The sequence below is a fragment of the Mchenga conophoros genome, linkage group LG14 (genome assembly GCF_057382185.1).
Source record: "Mchenga conophoros isolate Kocher_MC1m ecotype Shallow Benthic linkage group LG14, M_conophoros_male_GT1.1, whole genome shotgun sequence".
Taxonomy (NCBI): domain Eukaryota; kingdom Metazoa; phylum Chordata; class Actinopteri; order Cichliformes; family Cichlidae; genus Mchenga; species Mchenga conophoros.
In genome coordinates this window covers 29,478,064-29,496,489 of record NC_140539.1, presented here as the reverse complement: position 1 = coordinate 29,496,489, position 18,426 = coordinate 29,478,064, and the positions used below count along the sequence as shown (strand labels likewise).

The 18,426-nt window shown below is 42.0% G+C and overlaps 1 protein-coding gene across 3 annotated transcripts in view; it reads left to right on the top strand.

Annotated features, from left to right (window-relative positions):
- traf4a (tnf receptor-associated factor 4a) overlaps nucleotides 1-18,207 on the top strand; it is a 39,290-nt gene extending 21,083 nt beyond the window's left edge. The window contains exons 1-7 of one of the 3 annotated variants that reach the window (XM_085243829.1): nucleotides 904-1,156; nucleotides 6,524-6,575; nucleotides 10,016-10,120; nucleotides 10,214-10,375; nucleotides 12,527-12,688; nucleotides 13,656-13,811; nucleotides 14,371-18,207. In XM_085243829.1, the coding sequence (XP_085099955.1) occupies nucleotides 10,106-10,120; nucleotides 10,214-10,375; nucleotides 12,527-12,688; nucleotides 13,656-13,811; nucleotides 14,371-15,021 (1,146 nt within the window). In that variant the 5' untranslated portion in view covers nucleotides 904-1,156; nucleotides 6,524-6,575; nucleotides 10,016-10,105 and the 3' untranslated portion in view covers nucleotides 15,022-18,207. Of the gene's footprint in view, nucleotides 1-903; nucleotides 1,157-6,523; nucleotides 6,576-10,015; nucleotides 10,121-10,213; nucleotides 10,376-12,526; nucleotides 12,689-13,655; nucleotides 13,812-14,370 lie in introns of those variants that run through there. The other 2 variants (XM_085243827.1, XM_085243828.1) reach the window with 2 other exon arrangements.
- Nucleotides 18,208-18,426: the final 219 nt, after the last annotated feature.

The following is an 18,426-nucleotide window of genomic DNA, read 5'->3' as shown; positions in this document are numbered from 1 at the left end:
AAATAGTAACTGAGCTATGAGCCATTAGATGGCCTCGGTGTGAGGTTCAGTAATAATATCTGTACTTTACAGAGTAAAGACGGAACAGAAAACTGTACAAATTTAGCTCAGACGATAATAGCAGCCTTATAAATTGGACACTAAAATGTCAGGTGCGTAACAGACTGAAGGACAACAATAGAGATGCAGAAAAACTATATGCTATTCGTGTAAAATGTTAGATTTAGTTTAATTTTTCTCTACAAAAATTGAGTCAATCTGCTGCTATTTTTCTTTGAAATCCTTTATTTATCAGGCAGACAGGTGTCCAAAACCTGATAATGTCAAATGAAGGAAAAAAACAAAACACTTTCACATTTACAAATTGTAAACAAAGAAATGTGTGGGTTTTTTACTTTATATAAAATAACTACTTCACTAGTCATTTCACACTTATGTTCTACAGCCTCAGTTTAAATAAACGTTCTACACCAAGACGTTTCAGTGCCAACCTCTTTTAATTATTGCTATACTATGTGAAAAGGTCACCGTGCTTCCTAGTAGGCAATAGCTTTGCCTTCCAGAAATGTCAGAGGGCTTATGCACAATATAATCTCCAACAAACCACAGGTATGGACAGCTTATCCTGTAGGAATTAAGCGCTACACAAGCAGCTGTCACAGCGTCATTCATGTGTGGATATGCCACACAGAAAGTCTGCAAAGGAGCCGTCAATCCACCTGTAGGCCGGTGTGTCATCGCGCTCTGTGAAAGTAGGAGCTGCTTCTCCTCTTTCAGACAAATGAGAGGGCCGCAGAGAGCTCGGCGGAAAGCCAAATGAGCTGTGGGCGAAGTCTATCAGGTTCCACAGGTGGAAACATCACCCGGCTTATTCAGGGGATGCGCAGCTAATCGTGAGGCGGAGGGACAGAACACCCGGCTAGAGGCAGGATGTTTTCAGGAAGACCTCTGAGCTGCAGCACTAACAATACTAATTGTAACCTTTGAGTTTGTGGTGTGCAGAAGGATGTCAGTGTAACCTTTTGACTGTCGTTGGTTTTTGTATTTTATGTTGATCCCATTGTTCTAAAAACTCTGTTGCAAAGCTGCTCCTCCACAAGACATTACAACGAATTGTGGTTTGTGGTCAGACAGCTTCAGAGACAGCTGGAAAAACGTAAGAACGAACTGTTAAATCTCTGGAAAAACGGTTAGAATTCTCTGTGTGAAGTTCTCATTAAACTGGTAGTAGCTGTCACACTTATAATTTCCCTGATAGTCTTGCGTGTGTAGATTTCTGCTTTCCATAAATTGTGATGACAACTATCGGGTCCTGGCAGCGTCCCAAGTTGCTCTTGCCCACATGTAACGAACAACAGGTAGTTGTCCTTCCTGTTCTAATTCCTGGAAATAGTCTGTTTGCTTTGGGTGAGGGGAAGTTCACGGGTAAAACTTTGAGGAGGCACTCGCTTGCTATGAATTCTCCAGACTATTCCCTCCTCCACGCTCTGATATCACGCAGGCTTTGTGCAGGGATATTTGCATTTTCACATCTAACCTATGAAAAGGCTCAGAACTGGAGTCCACGTGTAAAAATGGTTGAGACGTTCTAGTACAGTCCGATCTTTGCCTGTATTTTGCGTTTTTGGAGGTTGTTCCTTTCCTTTAATCTGCTAGCACTTTTATTTTTATTTAGTTTGTTGGATGCAGAGTCCAAAGTCCGTGCTAGATTGTTTTATTTCCCTCCCACGGGAAAAAACCCAGGTTAAAATGATTTACCTTAACTCTAATCTTTTCCTTATTACTTTCTCTTTCGTATCCTCGTTACTTCAACACGTAAGCGCTATGCCCGCCTCACATATAGTTTGACACACCCTGGAACCGAAGAATGCTGCTGCCTCGCTTGCAGTTCTGGTCGTGCGGTTGAACTCTGGGGCTTTGTTAGCAACCGGCAGCTCCCAGAGGGTTGCGCCTCTACTCACAGAATGACTCATCGAGTACCGCTGGCACATTTTGGCCAGGCCTGCTGAACAATTGGAGCAGAGTGGGAGACGATAGCTGAAACGGATCTTCTCAAATTAGTTAATGGTTATTGAAAAGGTGTTTTTCTGTACTGAGAAAGACTGATTGTGATTTTAAACCCTAATCCTGCAACTGAAACATGAGAAAAAAAAAAAAAATATTAGAAAGTACAGTGTGAAACTCGAGGTACATGTTTTGTTTTGTATCAAGTATCCCAAACTTGCAAAAAAGGAGATAATTTAAATGTAGTTGAACCATAAAACTCATACTCTGATGTCTCTATGAAATCTGTACTCATTAGTGTTCAAAATACGAGACTTTGACGAAGGAAGTCCTGACTTCTTGCACACAAAAACCCAAAACCAGATGGATTTGTGGGATTATCGTAACTTTAGATGAGATAAAACAAAGGTCTTGTTTTCCCTCAACTTCCTGAGAGGAAACGAGAAGAGTTTCAGCTGTGAGACCCAAAGCCTTCATGCAGCGCACTGGTGGGATTTAAGGTTTTGTTTGTGCATATTAAAGTTAATCCTGGTTATATCTTGAAAAGACAAAAGGCTTTAGCATAAGGATGAACATAAAAGCTGGCAGCGAGCTCTGGCTAGAGATAAGTGGGCAGTTCAGTCAAGGCTCCCGAAGCTATCTGACTCAATAACAAAAGTCTGCTCAGAGAGTTAATGTGCCACAGACTGGCGCTCTCCGAAGCTCTCGTGCTTTTGATTTAGTTTGTTTTGTGCGTCTCGACAGCCCTTGCCTGCCACAATGGCAAACACAGAAGGGTTTGTTTAGGAGTTTCTCTCTTAGTCAATACAGAGCAGGCTTCAAGGTTACTCTGAGGCAGACTGTCACCAACATGTTGTCTCTGTGTGGCCTGCAGGCCGGTCGCTGTCTCTTGGAAAAACACCACTCCGCTCTGCACCGGTGAGATTAAACCTGAGGGATTTGTACTCCTCACCGTCTGCCTGTCAGGAGTTGCGCGCAGAGTGACGAAGCATGTTGTGACGGCTGTCCTCGTGGTATCAGCTGGATGAATGAACGACTGTTTAATCTGGGCCTGAAAAGATTTAAGGACAGGGGAGAGAAAGAGAGGGCAATTAGAGGGAAGAGGGATTTAAGGGCTGATTGGTGGGTAGGTGGGTGGGTGTATTTCACCTGCAGTGGGGGGAATGTGTTTTCTACCCCCTAACACGATGTGACGGTGTCGCCTACCAGTGAATTTAAGGTGATATTAAGAATGCCTGAGAGCAGCTGAGTGGACAGAAGGGGGAGATCAAATTTTAATGAAGTGATTGTGTTAAATTGCATGCTATGCGCTCTTAAGCTGCTCCCCCGTGACTCCCCGACACAGCCCCGAAACGCTGTTTACCAGCATCTCGACTGTTATGCACATTTATGACGAACTCGTTTCAGAAGAAGTTTGTGGGGTGCGAGTTCCCACGTGCACAGTTCAAGTTTACCCTCAAGGCTTTGCTTAATAGTAATGTTTACCCTATAGTAGCTTTAGTCAGGCTGCGGCTGTCCTGTGCAATGTTTTTTACTACTGATCTGCTAATTGCTTACTGTGTAAAGTGCTATAAAATGTCAAGGTCCAGTAGAAGTGCACAATTCCCCGCAGCCCACGGTGACGTCCTCAGATCGCTTTGTTTGTCGGATTAAACATCTGTCCAAAGTAGTGCTTGTAACTATACGAGAGAAAATTGTTTGAATGAAAAATTGTACACATTTGGAACCATCAAGCATTTAGAAAAAACAATTTTTTGCTTTTTTTTAGCTCACTGGATTGAGCAGGATGTATCACAAGGATAATGTAGAGTCCCAGGTTCAAATCTCACCTTAGATAGGGTGGCTATAGCTTAGCAGTTGACCTGATCTACCTACTAACTTAGAGGTTGGTAGTTTGATCCTGGAGTGGTTGGAGTGTTCCAAGTGAGTAGAAATGCACTGTATAAGAACCTGTTCAACTTTCCATTGATCTTTCTACCAGTTTTCCAGTCTTTTCTTTGTGCTCTTAGATAAATGCTTAAAAACGAATTTGTATCAATATCCAGATAATCATTTTCTGTAGTAAACATGTCGCTTGAAGCAGTCCTGTAGCAGAGTATTCTGTACTGTACCCAAATCTGTGGGTTATATTTCATTTCTTCTAGAAAGCTCTCGCTAGCCAAAGAAATTGTTTGGCAGAGAAGATGGATGAATTGAACCGGAGCTGTGTCTCACATCAGCCCCGCTGTTCACTGCTAATGTGCTGTCATGGAGCGACAGAGAGTTCGATTCGAGAGCGACCCGAGAGAGTCGGGCAGCGTTATCGCTCGTGGGGCCGAACACATGAATGTGTGGGAGCTGTGGGAGCTTCTCTGTGACCGGGGAAGGAATTATCCTGACAGTCTGTGACTAGGCTCTTTTCGCCTGTCTGCCTCTCTGTGTGTCAGATGCATGGCCCGAGTTGGATGGGGCCTCGGGCTGTAAACCCCCACCACCCTTGCCTGCGCCTACATCACCCCCTGTCCAGAGCGGAGAGCCTGTCGCCTCCCATCTCCTCTCGCTTTACAGTTGTGGGACAGGCAGCGCTTTCTAAATCTGCGATGGCCACGAATACTGTAAATGATTTCACACCACACGAGATGCTGACTGGACTCTCGAAGCCTCTAATCGATTGACCTCCTTTTACAGCCCGTTGTGGGTTTGTTAATTGGTCTCCAGCTCCCTGCTGACACAGTGACCCTAATGGAAGAGAATTACTGCTGTCTCGTCATGCATTAACCTCCCCCCTTTTTTTTTTCATCAACCCTCCCTCCATCTCAGGCCTAACCTCTGCCCCCCCCCCCCCCCCCCCCCCCATTTGCTGCTCACTCTCTGGTTTCACAGCAGCTGGTTAGACAGGGGGTGCACATGCACTCCCGCCTTGTCACATGTCCCTGTGCCTCTGGGAGCTGCAGTCAGGTGACACTGCCAAGCAAATTAAAGCACCAAAAGGCATACACTTACTGTTTGCATACGATTGTCCCTTAATTAGTTTAAGCATAATGTGGCCGTGGTCGGGGTTATGAGAGGCTTCTGCACAGGTCAGATGAAGCTTCAGGGCTTTTGTGCAGAACACATTTCTCCTGCCGTTTTGTTTTCTTTGTAGTTTTAGGCAAAATCACTGCTGAAATTAGGACCAGTTATAGTGATTTCCAGCTCTGTATTTTTAATATTAGCTTCAGCTACAGTAGCTTTGCATAAATAATTTCATCCTGACCCCTTCACTTTTTTCATATGTAAGAAATTTGCTGTTTTAAGCTTTGGTCTGATTGGCTGACCTTCACAAATACAAGGTTTACATAGCAGGTGGGGGGACACGTGTGTACTTGCGGAGGTCACCCCTTTTTGACAACACACAGAGAAAAGAGTAGAAAAACTGTGTGAAAACAAACCGTTATAGCAGTGTGAAGCCTGAGCATGATCGTGTGATCATGTTTATCATGAGCAGATTCACAAGGTGACATCTTTTAAATGGCCTGACTTTCAACAATAACATGTGTGACTCAAAAATAACAGGGAGGCTCCAGATGATCATAACATGGTTAAAATCTCAGGAGATGAGCCATGATTGCCTCCTTTTTTATTTATTTTTTGTCTGTTTAAGTTTGTGTGTGTAGAAGTGTCTGCTGTGCAGCTGTGAGCCTCGGCGCTGTATAGCAGCTCACCCCTAGTGGCTGCTGCCTCTATTATTTAGAAGTGTGAATATTTTATGACAACATCAGGGCTGGGAGTTTGGGAGACGGCTGCCCTAATGAGCCATGGCACTCACTCATTTGGACCTTAAACGGGCTGCTGAATGCACTTTTGTGGCGCCACAAAAACTGCACAGGGGGTATGTAGTAAAGTGGGTGTTAAAGTCTTATTTGGGGTTTTACTACTCCAGGGGAAAAATGCAGAAAATAGTCGTCTCACTGTTATGGGAGCAGATCGGCAAATCGTCCCGAGGATGAGCCTCGAGCATGAAGGCGAGGCTCAGTTTGTATACTGAGAAAAACTGAAGCCTGTTAAAACAAGAACTTTGTTATGTCGGCTGTGGTACTAGAGCAAAAAGAGAAATAGAAAAAGAAGCTAAACAGTGGGGTTCACAATCATTTCTTTATGTTTTAGAGAAAAACAGATGAAGCTCTACAGTGTAGTTTTGTCCTCTGCAGTCATATAAATCTGTGCAGACGTGTCCTCTGAGGGGTCAAACACAGAAGAGCCAATGTCATTAAAGTCAGCAGCTCACAGACCTGACATCACTGTGCATGAGAGTGCGTCACGCAGCATGATCAGTCAGAGAACTTTTCAGCTTTAAAGTGTATACGAAGAGACAGAGAAGCACTAAGGGCAGAGCAACGCTGCTCTTTCAGACTATTATAGAAGAGCCTTTTAGCTCTGTCCAAGGGCCAGTGTGGTTTTAAAATGTCTGCTTTTAAACTTGTTTTCTCTGTCTTCTTTTCATTCAATACTAAACTTTTCTTTGTTTCTGTTTTTTTGTTTTTGTTTTTTTTTGTTGCAGTGAGGGTGTCTTCAAGTGTCCGGAGGATCAGCTGCCCTTAGACTATGCCAAGGTACGACTGACACTCCTAATCCCAAACTAAAGCCAAACCCACACATGCAGGAGTATTTTTAAAAGCACATTTTTCCCTCCTTAGTTGAAAAATCAGCATGGTAACAACATGAACCAAACCCACCACATTTGGAAGCCTCAACATGTGTTTTGTCCGCTGCCATGTTTTTTTGTTTGTTTGTTTGTTTGTTTTTTGTTTGGTTTTTGGTTTGTTTGTTTGTTTTTGAGGGGCAAATTAGCATATTTTAGATGAGCGGTTGGAGTTGCTAATTAATGCTAATTAGTGGATATATCTTGGACGGGCTATACCAAAGTGCAAGTCCCGATAATTTCCATTGAAAATGCTCCAAAAGGCAATAACAGCACAAACACAGCTGAGTGGTTCACTTCACTGACTCCAATTAGCAGCTGTGGCCTAGCAAACACTGAGTGGTTACACTTCTGTCAATCAAACCAGCTACACCCCCTACTGCAGTATGTGAAAAAACAGACCCTGTTTAGTTGGTTTGAAGGAGGAAAATATCCATAGAGGTCAAATATATTTAGTTCTAGGTTGTAAACCTTTTTTAATTGATGTGAAGTGGGGTATTTTAACATGGGAGTCTATTGAGAACAAATGACCCCATAATGTAGTGGTTTGTATGGTTCCGATCCCAGGGGCAGACACAAACCCAGGCTCAGGGGGCATATGGTAGTCCAAGTGCTGGTCCCAAGTCTGGATAAATGGGATGGTTATGTAACAAAAAACAAAAACAAAAAAAAGCAGCACCTGGTATAAAATCTGTGTCAGATAAAAGATGTGGATCCATCCACTCCGATGACCTCATTTGGGAAATAAGGGAGCGACCAAAAATACCCTCTGCCAAAAGCCGATGGGGAATGACTTGCTTTGAGACATGGACAGCATAAAAGATGTTCTTGAAACCTCAGACTTTTGTGTCATGTGCAAACTGAACAACATTACCTAAGTTAAACAAAACACTTAACAGAACATGTTTTAAACTCAGTTTCGCCTTGTTTATGGATGTCTGTACACTGGAAGTTTTCAAAGAGTTCTATTTGGCAAGGCCAAAGGTGATAATAGCCATGATACAGCTCACCGTGAGGTAACGTGAGTGTGCTAAAATGCTTGTGTGACCAAGCTGATGTGCACCAGATCAAAGAATTGACCATTTGTACAGAATTTCTACCACGTTAGCATCCAGATTTTAAGCAGATACATTAACTGTGATCACCCCTGTGGTTGAGAAATTTAGCACGCTAGCATTTAAACTAAACACAGAGTACAGATAAGACTGGAGATGATCAATGTAACAACATGCCACTAGATGCTAGAATAATTAAAATGCTAGCTTTGTAGCATTTTTGTTTTGTTTGCATTCATCTGCTTCAGGATGTAAATAAACTGGGCTACACTGGCCTGACTAGGAACGAATGCAAATCAGATGTCTAACGAGTACAAAGATTAGATAAAGATGGAGTCATGAATCCGGATGTAAATGCAAATTATCAGAAAAACTGCTTTAGGGTGATGGCTTTGACTTTATAATGGTGTGATAAAAGCTGAATTTTTGAAAGTAAGTTTACAGATCCTTGTTTTAACTGAGAGTCAGAGTCAGTGGAAAATCTATTAAAACTAGTACCACCCCACCCTCGCCTCTTTTAATACATCTCTTTATGTCCAGAAGAAATTTCAGCTGAACAATAAATGCAGTTAATCAGATTGTGCTCAGGGGGAAAAGATAATGACTAACTGTATTCAGAGTCGGCGGCTGGCTCTCACACACCCACACCCCCACTGCAAAATGAGAGACTGGAAGACAAGGATAAGGGGCAGGAAAGGATCATCTCCTTTTCAGTGCAGCGTTAGGCTTCAGTTGATAAGTCTCCCATGCAGTTTGTTAACTTTACTCTTTATGATCTTGTTCTATGTGCACAAAGCTCATTTATTCAAAGCCACTGGAAAAAGAAAAAGATGACTGCACTAAATAGAAGTTCATCATCGTTCAGATTTAATGAAAGCTGATACCGTCAGGCGGGGAGGAATAAGGTGATTTTTGTGACCTTAAAACTCATTAAAAAACAAAGGAAATTATCAGGGTTTAACCTCGAGCTGCAGCAGGCTCAGCGGGGCAGCAGTGCAGGTCTGCATGCTGTGCTCAGAGCGATGAAGGCGCCTGTAATAGCAGGGACTCCCCACGGGAAGGATGTGCTCATGGCACACCTGTCAGAGGCTGTTATTTGCCAAGGCTCCCAGTCGCCTGTAAATTACCCCATCCTGGTGGTCCCTGTCAGGGTTGTTGTAACGCTCGCTGAACACTGTCCTTCGAAAACGTGCACAAACACAACCTCGCTCCCACAGAACAACAGTGTTGGAGTCATTAAAGGATTGCACTGTTTCTGCTGTAGCAGCAGTGCACGGCCAACAATTGCTGCAGCAGACAGAATAAACCCCCAACTTGAAGCTCCAAAGAGATTAACCCCCCCCGATCTGCCTGCGACTAACTTATTAAAAGGTCATTATTGCCGTCCTCCTGCAAATTCCAAGACTGTAACAATGAGAGAGTGTTTCAGTGTGCTTTAGAGGACTTTTTTTCTGCTCTTTGTTTCTTCTCAGAGAATGTGATTATGGCACTGAAATCTCAACCGCTCCTTCAGTGTAAATGGAGTCGCTTTCTGTGGATGTCATTTCACTTCAGAGATGTACTTTAAAACACTTGAAAAGGCGTCTATCTCCTAACAAAGCTGCTGCAAACAATGAGAGAGACGACGAGGGTTTCCTTGCAGATCGTTTTCCAAATGAATTTTTAACTTGCTGGCGATGGCAGAGACACGTGAGTGCAGTCGGGCACTTTCTGGGAGCCGTTATTTGTTCGGAGGGCTGTTGTGACATTTTGAGGAAGTGGCTTTTCTTGTTTGATCAGTGCTCTGCCCGTGCTTCGTGTGACAGCACAAGGGATGGAGATGCAGCGAAAGAGCCGTAAATCCTCTGGACAGCGTACTGTAGGGAAGGATTTGGGGTGTTTGGGCAGAAAACTGACTCATCCCTATCGCTCTGTGACCAAGAATAAATAAATCTTTTCCTCTTTTCTCCCCTCTCTGACTCTTTCAGAGGTCCCATAAAACGACAGACTTACTCATTATCACTGCAGTGCTTGGCTTGAGTCACTGTGCTGCAGTCTGATGAGGGCTGCATTTACCCTTTTTGCAATATAAATCTCCAGTGTGTGTAACTGTGAGCAGCCACTGAGTGTCTGTATTCTGGTTTATGATTTCCCATTATTCACTTAACCAGTGTCTCATTTATCCCATATTTCCTACCCTCAAAGTAATGACAAAGCTTACAAATGTAGCAAAAACTTGTCAAAGCCACATGCATTTAACCAGTGGGGACACATCCTGGGATCTGCTACACCAACCTCCTCTTGCTTTTCTGTTTAGATCTACCCAGACCCAGAGCTGGAGCAGCAGATCTTGGCTCTGCCCATCCGATGCATCCACAGCGAGGAGGGCTGTCGCTGGACTGGCCAGATGAAGCAGCTGCAGGTAAGAAGCCATGCCCTCTGATACATGCCTCCTTCCTCCACTGCTGCACCCAGCATGTGGGGTGATTCTGATGACCTGTTTTGTGTCTCTCAGGGCCACTTCTCCACCTGCGCCTTCAATGTGATACCCTGCCCCAATCGCTGCTCAGTCAAGCTGACGCGCCGCGACTTGCCCGACCACCTGCAGCACGACTGCCCCAAGCGCAAGGTCAAGTGTGAGTTTTGTGGCAGCGAGTTCACCGGCGAAGCCTATGAGGTAAGCACTTCACACCTTTTTTTTAAAAAAATCATTTTTATTATGGTTTCTCTCTCATTGTAAACAACTTCATGTGACAGCACACGATTTCCATGGTTATATGAAAGGTGTTTTTGTTGAAAGCAGCAGGAAAAGTGAATGCACGTGTCAGAGCCCTCGGAGAGTCTAGGTCTATTTTGAAATAACACGTGTGTTGGCAGAAAGAAAGAATATATAACCGTGTCTTTCATGCTGAAAGTGTTTCCCACAGCTGAAGTAATTCAGGCTTCTCACTAGCACCTCTGTCATTACTGCCAGCCTGCCCCTCCTCTGTTTACTCTGCTTTCCCCTTTGCCCAATATTACAGGAACATTAATATACTTTTGACCTTTACCAATAATCCTAATATCTAATGTAAGCATTTATATGGATGTGCCTTTAAGCTGCTGAGATTAACAGCAGTACTCAGAAAATTCATTTATTCACAAGACAAAAAAAATAGGTTGTTAAAGTTTCTACAAAGTTGGTTATACTTATAAAATAACTAAATATCTTACCCTTGCAGCCTTGGACTCAAGACTCCTTCATTAACACTGTTTCTCACATTGTTTAATGTTAGCTCGAGGTTGCCATTTACTCTTAGCAACTGCATTCAACTTGTCATTTATTAAATATGACTTATTTATCTATAATTCTATTTGTTAGCTTTTTGAAGCTATTCCATTTCATAGGTATTTTACAGCTACAGTTTAGCTAACAGCTTAAATTGTTTGTCTCTACTGTAGTGTAGTTATTAGCTAGCAACTGTTATCTATATATTTAAGTTAAACAATAAGTTTATATTTATAGATAGCTATTTTAGGTTTTTGTACAGTAAATTAAATATAGTTTGTTACTTTGTTTCTCTTAGCTAACAACTGTTAGCCGTGCATTTAAGCTAACAATTCCCTACAATGTGGTGTTAATTTTAAACAGTATTTTTAACAATTTAATGAGTTTATCCACATTAGAAGCGAAAGCTTGTTCCTACCACTTAAAGTTGATAATAACACTTAAGAGTTATCATCTTATAATTTTGTATATTTGTACATTTTATATATTTTTTCTCTGTTAATACTCTCCATATGTATATAGTGCTGCAATGCTAACAGGCATGTTTGCACTGAGTAGGAGATGCTCTGTATCTCATTGTACAACTGTATAGTGACAATAAAGGCGTTATTAGGGCAATCGTGGCTCAAAGAGTTAGCAGTTTGTCTTGTAACGGGAAGGTTGCCGGTTCGAGCCCCGGCTCGGACAGTCTCTGTCGTTGTGTCCTTGGGCAAGACACTTCACCCACCGCCTACTGGTGATGGCCAGAGGGGCGATATGGCAGCCTCGCTTCTGTCAGTCTGCCCCAGGGCAGCTGTGGCTACAACTGTAGCTTGCCTCCACCAGTGTGTGAATGTGAGAGTGAATGAATAGTGGAATTGTACAGCACTTTGAGGGCCCCGAAAAGTGCTATATAAATGCAATTCATTATTATATTATATTCTATCTTATAATTTTAGGTTATTATCTGAAAATGAGGAGTTATTTCTGAATGAGTTGAAATTTCAAGATGCATAAATTTGGAAAAAGTCAAAATTCTGACATGTGTATTGTGAAATTTGAAGTTTTGAAAGTTGGCAAAATGCCAAAACAAATGTTCAGTGGCAGAAACACTTTAATTTGAATTTTAAAAAAATGTTTGAATGGAAGACTGTTTTATTTAGGTCATTTTTTTAAAACTAAATATACAGTTTTTATTTTTATTAAATTAATTCAGTTCAGTTCCCGTGGCTACTGGAAAAGTAGTGGTAATACATGGAACTAAATTGCCTCACAAATCTAGCAATATAAAATGGGTAAAAAAAGGTTTTGCTTTCTGTGCTGGACACCATTAGATATAATTGGTGAACATTTTGTTATTAGATTAAGATCCAGTTAGATCCCCATGATTCGTTACTATTCATGGATCCAGGTGTGTTCATTGCTGCAATAACATTCAGTATAACCCAATTTTAACAGGCATTATTTTGTTAATTAAAATGCAGTTTAAATAAAAGACACCATCAAATATGCACACCTCCATGTCTGAATCATAGATTTATGTCATAACCCCGATCTAATTTTTTATTTTTCTCATTCCAGAATCACCAGGGTGTATGTCCTCAAGAGAGCGTTTACTGCGAGAACAAGTGCGGGGCGAGGATGATGCGTCGCCTGCTGTCCCAACACAGCATGGCCGAGTGCCCCAAACGCACGCAGCCCTGCAAGTACTGCGGCAAGGAGTTCGTCTTCGACACAATCCAGGTCTGTTTCACATTAAGTTTATGACCAGATGCTGTGATTTTTCCTAAAAGGCTCCTTAATTTCTTTTTTAAATGTATTTATTTTTTATTAGTGAAATAATTATGTTTGGCAAGATGAAGTGCAGAGACACATTTTATCTTCTGTCTGTAATTCAGCCTATTGGGGCCCGATGGCAAAGAGAAAACCTGCTGTAGCTGAAGGATGTTTCCATTTATGGTGTCTCTGTCTTGTGGCAGCTGGATTTTTAGTGTGAAGCTGCTGTTTTTTCTTTCTGGGTTTTTGTTATGGGGAAGGCACCTCCTGCTGCACACATCTGGCCAGAGGCAGAGCAGTCAGTGTCACCCTCCCCCCACGTGACAGGCCAAGATGTAATAATCCAATCTTGGTCATAGCACACACTAGTGTTGAAGAGCTTTTTCCGTTGTCACGTGATATTCAGAGCTTTTCTCAGTATTGCTCATTTAATTGGTTTACAAAGATAGGTGTTATCTTGCTTCCTCATGTCGCCATCTAGTCTATAATGGGGTATCTCAAACAGCTGCTGATTTTACCATGACAACATACACTAATTTACAATAATATGCAATATAATACGTCACATGAAGATATGGAAGACATTTTATAGACTGGTTTTAATGAAATCAGTTTATGAAATGATCAGCCGACATTTATAAAATGGATGAAAATGTATAAAAATGTTAATCACAATTAACCAGATCCACTGCTTTCCTTGGTTTATTCAGCCATGGATCTAAAACCATAACGTATTTACTATAACAAATAGTTTCATTTCTTTTCTTTGAAGCTAAAATAAAAATAATTTTATGCTTTTTATCTCTGTAGCCTCATTTTTAAACCCAAGTTTTGGGGGGTACTTTCAAGGGCTTCTTTTCCCCTGTACAGCTATTAATCTGAGCCTTGGTGTGCAGTCTGTGTTCTTACTGGTCATGCTGTCTGTCCTCTGCAGAACCATCAGTACCACTGCCCTCGCTTTCCTGTCCAGTGCCCAAACCAATGCGGCACACCCAACATTGCCCGAGAGGACCTGGCTAACCATATGAAGGATAACTGCGGTAGCGCCCTCGTTCTCTGCCCCTTTAAAGATGCCGGGTGCAAACACAGGGTAAGACCTGCATCATTTGACCTTAAGAGATGACTTGTCAAATGTTTTGCCTTTGTTGTCCAAGAAGGAAACTTCTGGTCCTTGGTAAATGTGTCCAAAGTATTGCCTTTCTTCTTCTCAGACATGCACTGCTGTGGCTGTAGGGTCTATTTTAATGAGATCAACACTTCTACACTCTGACAGTGCATTTCTGTCTATTTATAAAACCCACATCAATCTGGAGAAATGTGGATATGCTCGAGGAAGAGTGACTTATGAGCACCAAACTCCGGCTTGGTGTTCTGTTAAGACTTAAAAAGCATCTGGAGAGCTTGACTTGTTCTATTTAAAGATGGCCTGATGGAAAGTACAAACACAAAAGCAGAGTGCAGATTCACTTTGCAGTCTGAGCATGCTCATCTTCATCATATTACTGTTTGTTTTATTATTAATTGATACACAGGAAGTTTTAAGTGTCCCATACTGTATAAAACCTGGGAGAAATACTATAAATAACTAAGATTAGCGCAAAAGCATTCTTTTACACTGATGGGAAGCCAATTTTTGTTTTTATAATCAGATTCCCCGTTCTCTGCAGTGCCCCAAACTGGCTATTGGTCGTCACCTGGAAGACACCACTAAGTCCCACCTGACCATGATGTGTAACCTGGTGGGTCGTCAGCGGCAGGAGATCCTGGAGCTGCGGAGGGAGATGGAGGAGTTGTCTGTAAGCCACGATGGCGTACTCATCTGGAAACTCAGTGACTACTCACGGAAACTCCAGGAGGCCAAACTCAGAAGTAACCATGAGTTCTTCAGCCCGCCCTTCTACACTCACCGCTATGGCTACAAGCTGCAGGTGTCAGCCTTCCTCAATGGTAATGGGAGTGGTGAGGGCTCTCACCTCTCTGTCTATATCCGCGTGCTGCCCGGAGAATATGACAACCTGCTGGAGTGGCCCTTCTCCTACAAGGTGACGTTTTCCATTCTGGACCAGAGCGACCCATCGCTTTCAAAACCCCAGCACATCACGGAGACCTTCAACCCCGACCCTAACTGGAAGAACTTCCAGAAGCCCTGCAGCAGCCGTAACTCGCTGGACGAGAGCACGCTGGGCTTCGGTTACCCCAAGTTCATCTCGCACGAGGAGATCAAGAAGAGGAACTACGTCCGGGACAACTGCATCTTCATCAAGGCTTCTATAGAGATTCCCCAGAAGATAATGGGTTGAGATGCAAACTTTGTTTTCTGTTTATGAAGGAGAAAGATTCGTTAAAGACTGGAACTGAAACTTAACCTTGAGAACTTATACAGACTTACCCTTTAGACCAGGGGTCCCCAATCCCAATCCACGAGGGCCGGTGTCCCTGCAGGTTTTAGATCTCACCCTGGGTCAACACACCTGAATCACATGATTAGTTCTTTACCAGGCCTCTGGAGAATTTCAAGACATGTTGAGAAGGTAGTTTATCCATTTAAATCAGCTGTGATGGATCAAGGACACATCTAAAACCTGCAGGGACACCGGCCCTCGTGGACTGGGATTGGGGACACCTGCTTTAGACACTTTCTGCCCTTATAACTTCTCCACCACAGAGCTTGTAGTGAGTCTGTCTGGCTGTGCAAGTGGACTTGGAGGACCTTGATATATCAGAGAGGAGAAAGTGTTTCGTCTGCAGAGCCATCAATCTCTGTTGTTTCTTTTATTATTAATTTTTTTTTTTTCAATTTCCGTTTGTTGACCTTTAATCACAGTCTACAACTGAAAGCCTTGGAAATCAAACAGTGCCTAAAGAGTTTATCTTAAGTTATGCTTTTGTTGTTTTTGTTTTTACCATACAAAAGATTATGGAACAGATATAAAATAAAGCTGAAGGGCTTCATTAGCCTCTACACTAAGAGTAGGAAAAAAGGAAAAAAACAAGCTGTTTTAGAGATGTCCCATTTTTATCTGGGATGATCTAAAGAAGAGGGAGCAGAGGACTCAAGCTCAAGCCCAACTGCCTTTTGTACATGTGCTCATACAGTATATATGAACCCTGAATACGCAGTAAGAACTGCTTGTGAGATTTGTGAACACACAAACAGGTCAGTGTTCACGGGTGAGAAACTTCCAGCTCAAATATTGATCATTTTCATGTTTTAATGGAATAATGATTCAAGACTGTTCTGGATTTGAACTTCCTGGCTGGCTGTTCTGCATGGCTTTCCTTCAGGTGCTCCGGTGTCCTCTCACAGTCCAAAGACTTGCATGTTAGGTTAATTGGTGAGTTTAAATTGGCCGTAGTTGTGAATGCAAGCATGAGTGGATCACAGTTTCTAGGTTAGCCTTTTGAACTACCAATCCAGCTTACTCAACTTGATTAGGCTTGAATAAGAAAATGAATTCTTTGGAAAAGATACAGCTGCTATAGCTTATAATCTTAGTGTGGCTAACAGCTAGCCTTCCTGCTAGCCTTCAAGCAACTGTAGCCAACAGTCATGTGGGGATTACTCAGTTGTGGATGGCTTTAGACAACACAGAGGAGTAGTCACTCATATTATACTTCTTTGAAGTCCACCTTAATGCCAGACAATGTGGTGTCTTGTATGTATGGTGTACTGTAAAGTTGGACCAAGCTAGTCCTAGCATGCTCACAGAAACTGTAAACCACTCATACATCACTTTCAAACAGCTTTTCCTCTTGTTTCCTCTTGATAAGCTAACTACCTACCAGCTGTAACAAAAGATATGAGTGTTATCAACTGCTAGACTTAAACCACTGAAACAATAAATATCCAGCAAGCCGTTGAAACATTAACGTTATCTTCCCAATCAGACCTGCTCATGTTGTTTCAGTGCAACAGTTGTTCAGTCAGATCGTCTCTTGCAAAGCAAGAACTATTGATCTGATTATCAAGAGCAGACAAATATCTCTGGATTTTGTTCATACAAACATTTGACTGATGACATATTTGGTTATGAAATGATTATGATCAGCTAACCACACAGCATCGAAGCTCATCAGGCCAACCACGGCCTCCAGTGCAACGGGTTAAGAATGATTGTTTTATTAAAAACTGTTAAAAATATATTATGAAATGGTTCTTCTTCACAAACCTTTCATCACTATAAAGTCCAAAAAGGACATTCAGGACATCAAAGTCATGTCGACTGTACGATTTTCTCTTTCCATTGAGAAAAGATGGTGTGTCAAAGGTTTTTCAGCGTTGAGATGTTTGCTTTCAAAATCTCTCAAAGCGTTTTTTCACCTGTCAACAATGAAACTACAGGTCTGTCTCTTCTTCCCATCACAGGACCTTTCCATGACTTTGTATTTTTAGCTAGTTTGACCCCCCCCCCCCCCCCCCCCCCTCTCCCGGTGTGAGTAGCTTCAACCAAACAAACACTCGTACTGACCCTTAGAGGCTTCATATCTACAGTGGAGTCCCAAATAAGATAAAAACAAACTCACCTTCTGTTGGTCTTCGGATGAGTAGAGCAAAGAGGTCAGCTGTCGGAGTACCTGTGCATTTAAAAAAAGAAGGAAAAGCCATGTGGCCTTTTTATACAGTATGTCTTCGCATGAGGGTTTTAGGGCTGAGCAGGGCGACATAAACACGTGCATGCTTCATGTGCTATCACCGGGATCACATTTTTGTACTGTAACTTGTAAAATCCTCTCCTGTTGATGGCTGTTCTTTCTTTTGGACCATTGGAAAGATGACAAATTGTCGAAAAGAATATTGTTTTTTACTTTTTTTGGTTTGTTTTTATATACAGAAATGTGAACACTGTTTTTAATATAACCTATAAAGACAATGAACACTTGGCTGTGAAGTGTGTTTTACGTAGCCTGGGCGTTGAGGGTATACTGCAGCTATTTTGAAAAGATAGCAAGATCGATGCATAATGCAACAATGGGGAGCGGCCCTGCGCTAAACACCACTCTCCATCACAGCACCATCCGAGGTGTGGAGGACTTTCTCGATGCAGTTCACTCACGATGTATGTGAATACTAATGTAAAAATGCAGAAGCACATTCTGTCTTTTTATGATTATACATGGAAAAATTTCCTGATTTCTTGTCATAATACCAGCTGATATTTTCCAGTGATTTAAAGAAGTGAAAAAATAAAACTTTTTGTAAGATTCTGTATTTTTAAAAGTACCTAGCTGTTTTATACAAACACCTTTCATTGGAGAGTCGGGGTGACTTTGGGAACTTTCAGACCCTTTCGTCTCTTGGACATTTGGAGAATTTGTTCGTCCGTGTGGTTTGAGCCTTACATATTCTGTCTGTATTATTTCCTCTTAAAAGTATTTATTTTAAGGAGCCGTCGTGTGAGTTTGCACACGTGGTACAAATGTTTTAATATGTTGACTGATGAGTGCTTGTCAATTTCTTAACTGAAATAAAATACCATATATTATAATTGTTTTGTTTTATCTTTTGATCACATTTGTCCACTAAATTAAATCATCAGACATCATGTATACTGGTATGTTTGCAAATGTGACCTAGCACCCTCCCACATCTTTACAAACTGTCAGTCAGTGACAGTGCCCTGACAAAAGTCAGTGATGCGCATTTTATATATTTAGACCTTACTCACACAGGCCTAGAAATTGGTCAGAAAAACCTGGTAGTATCC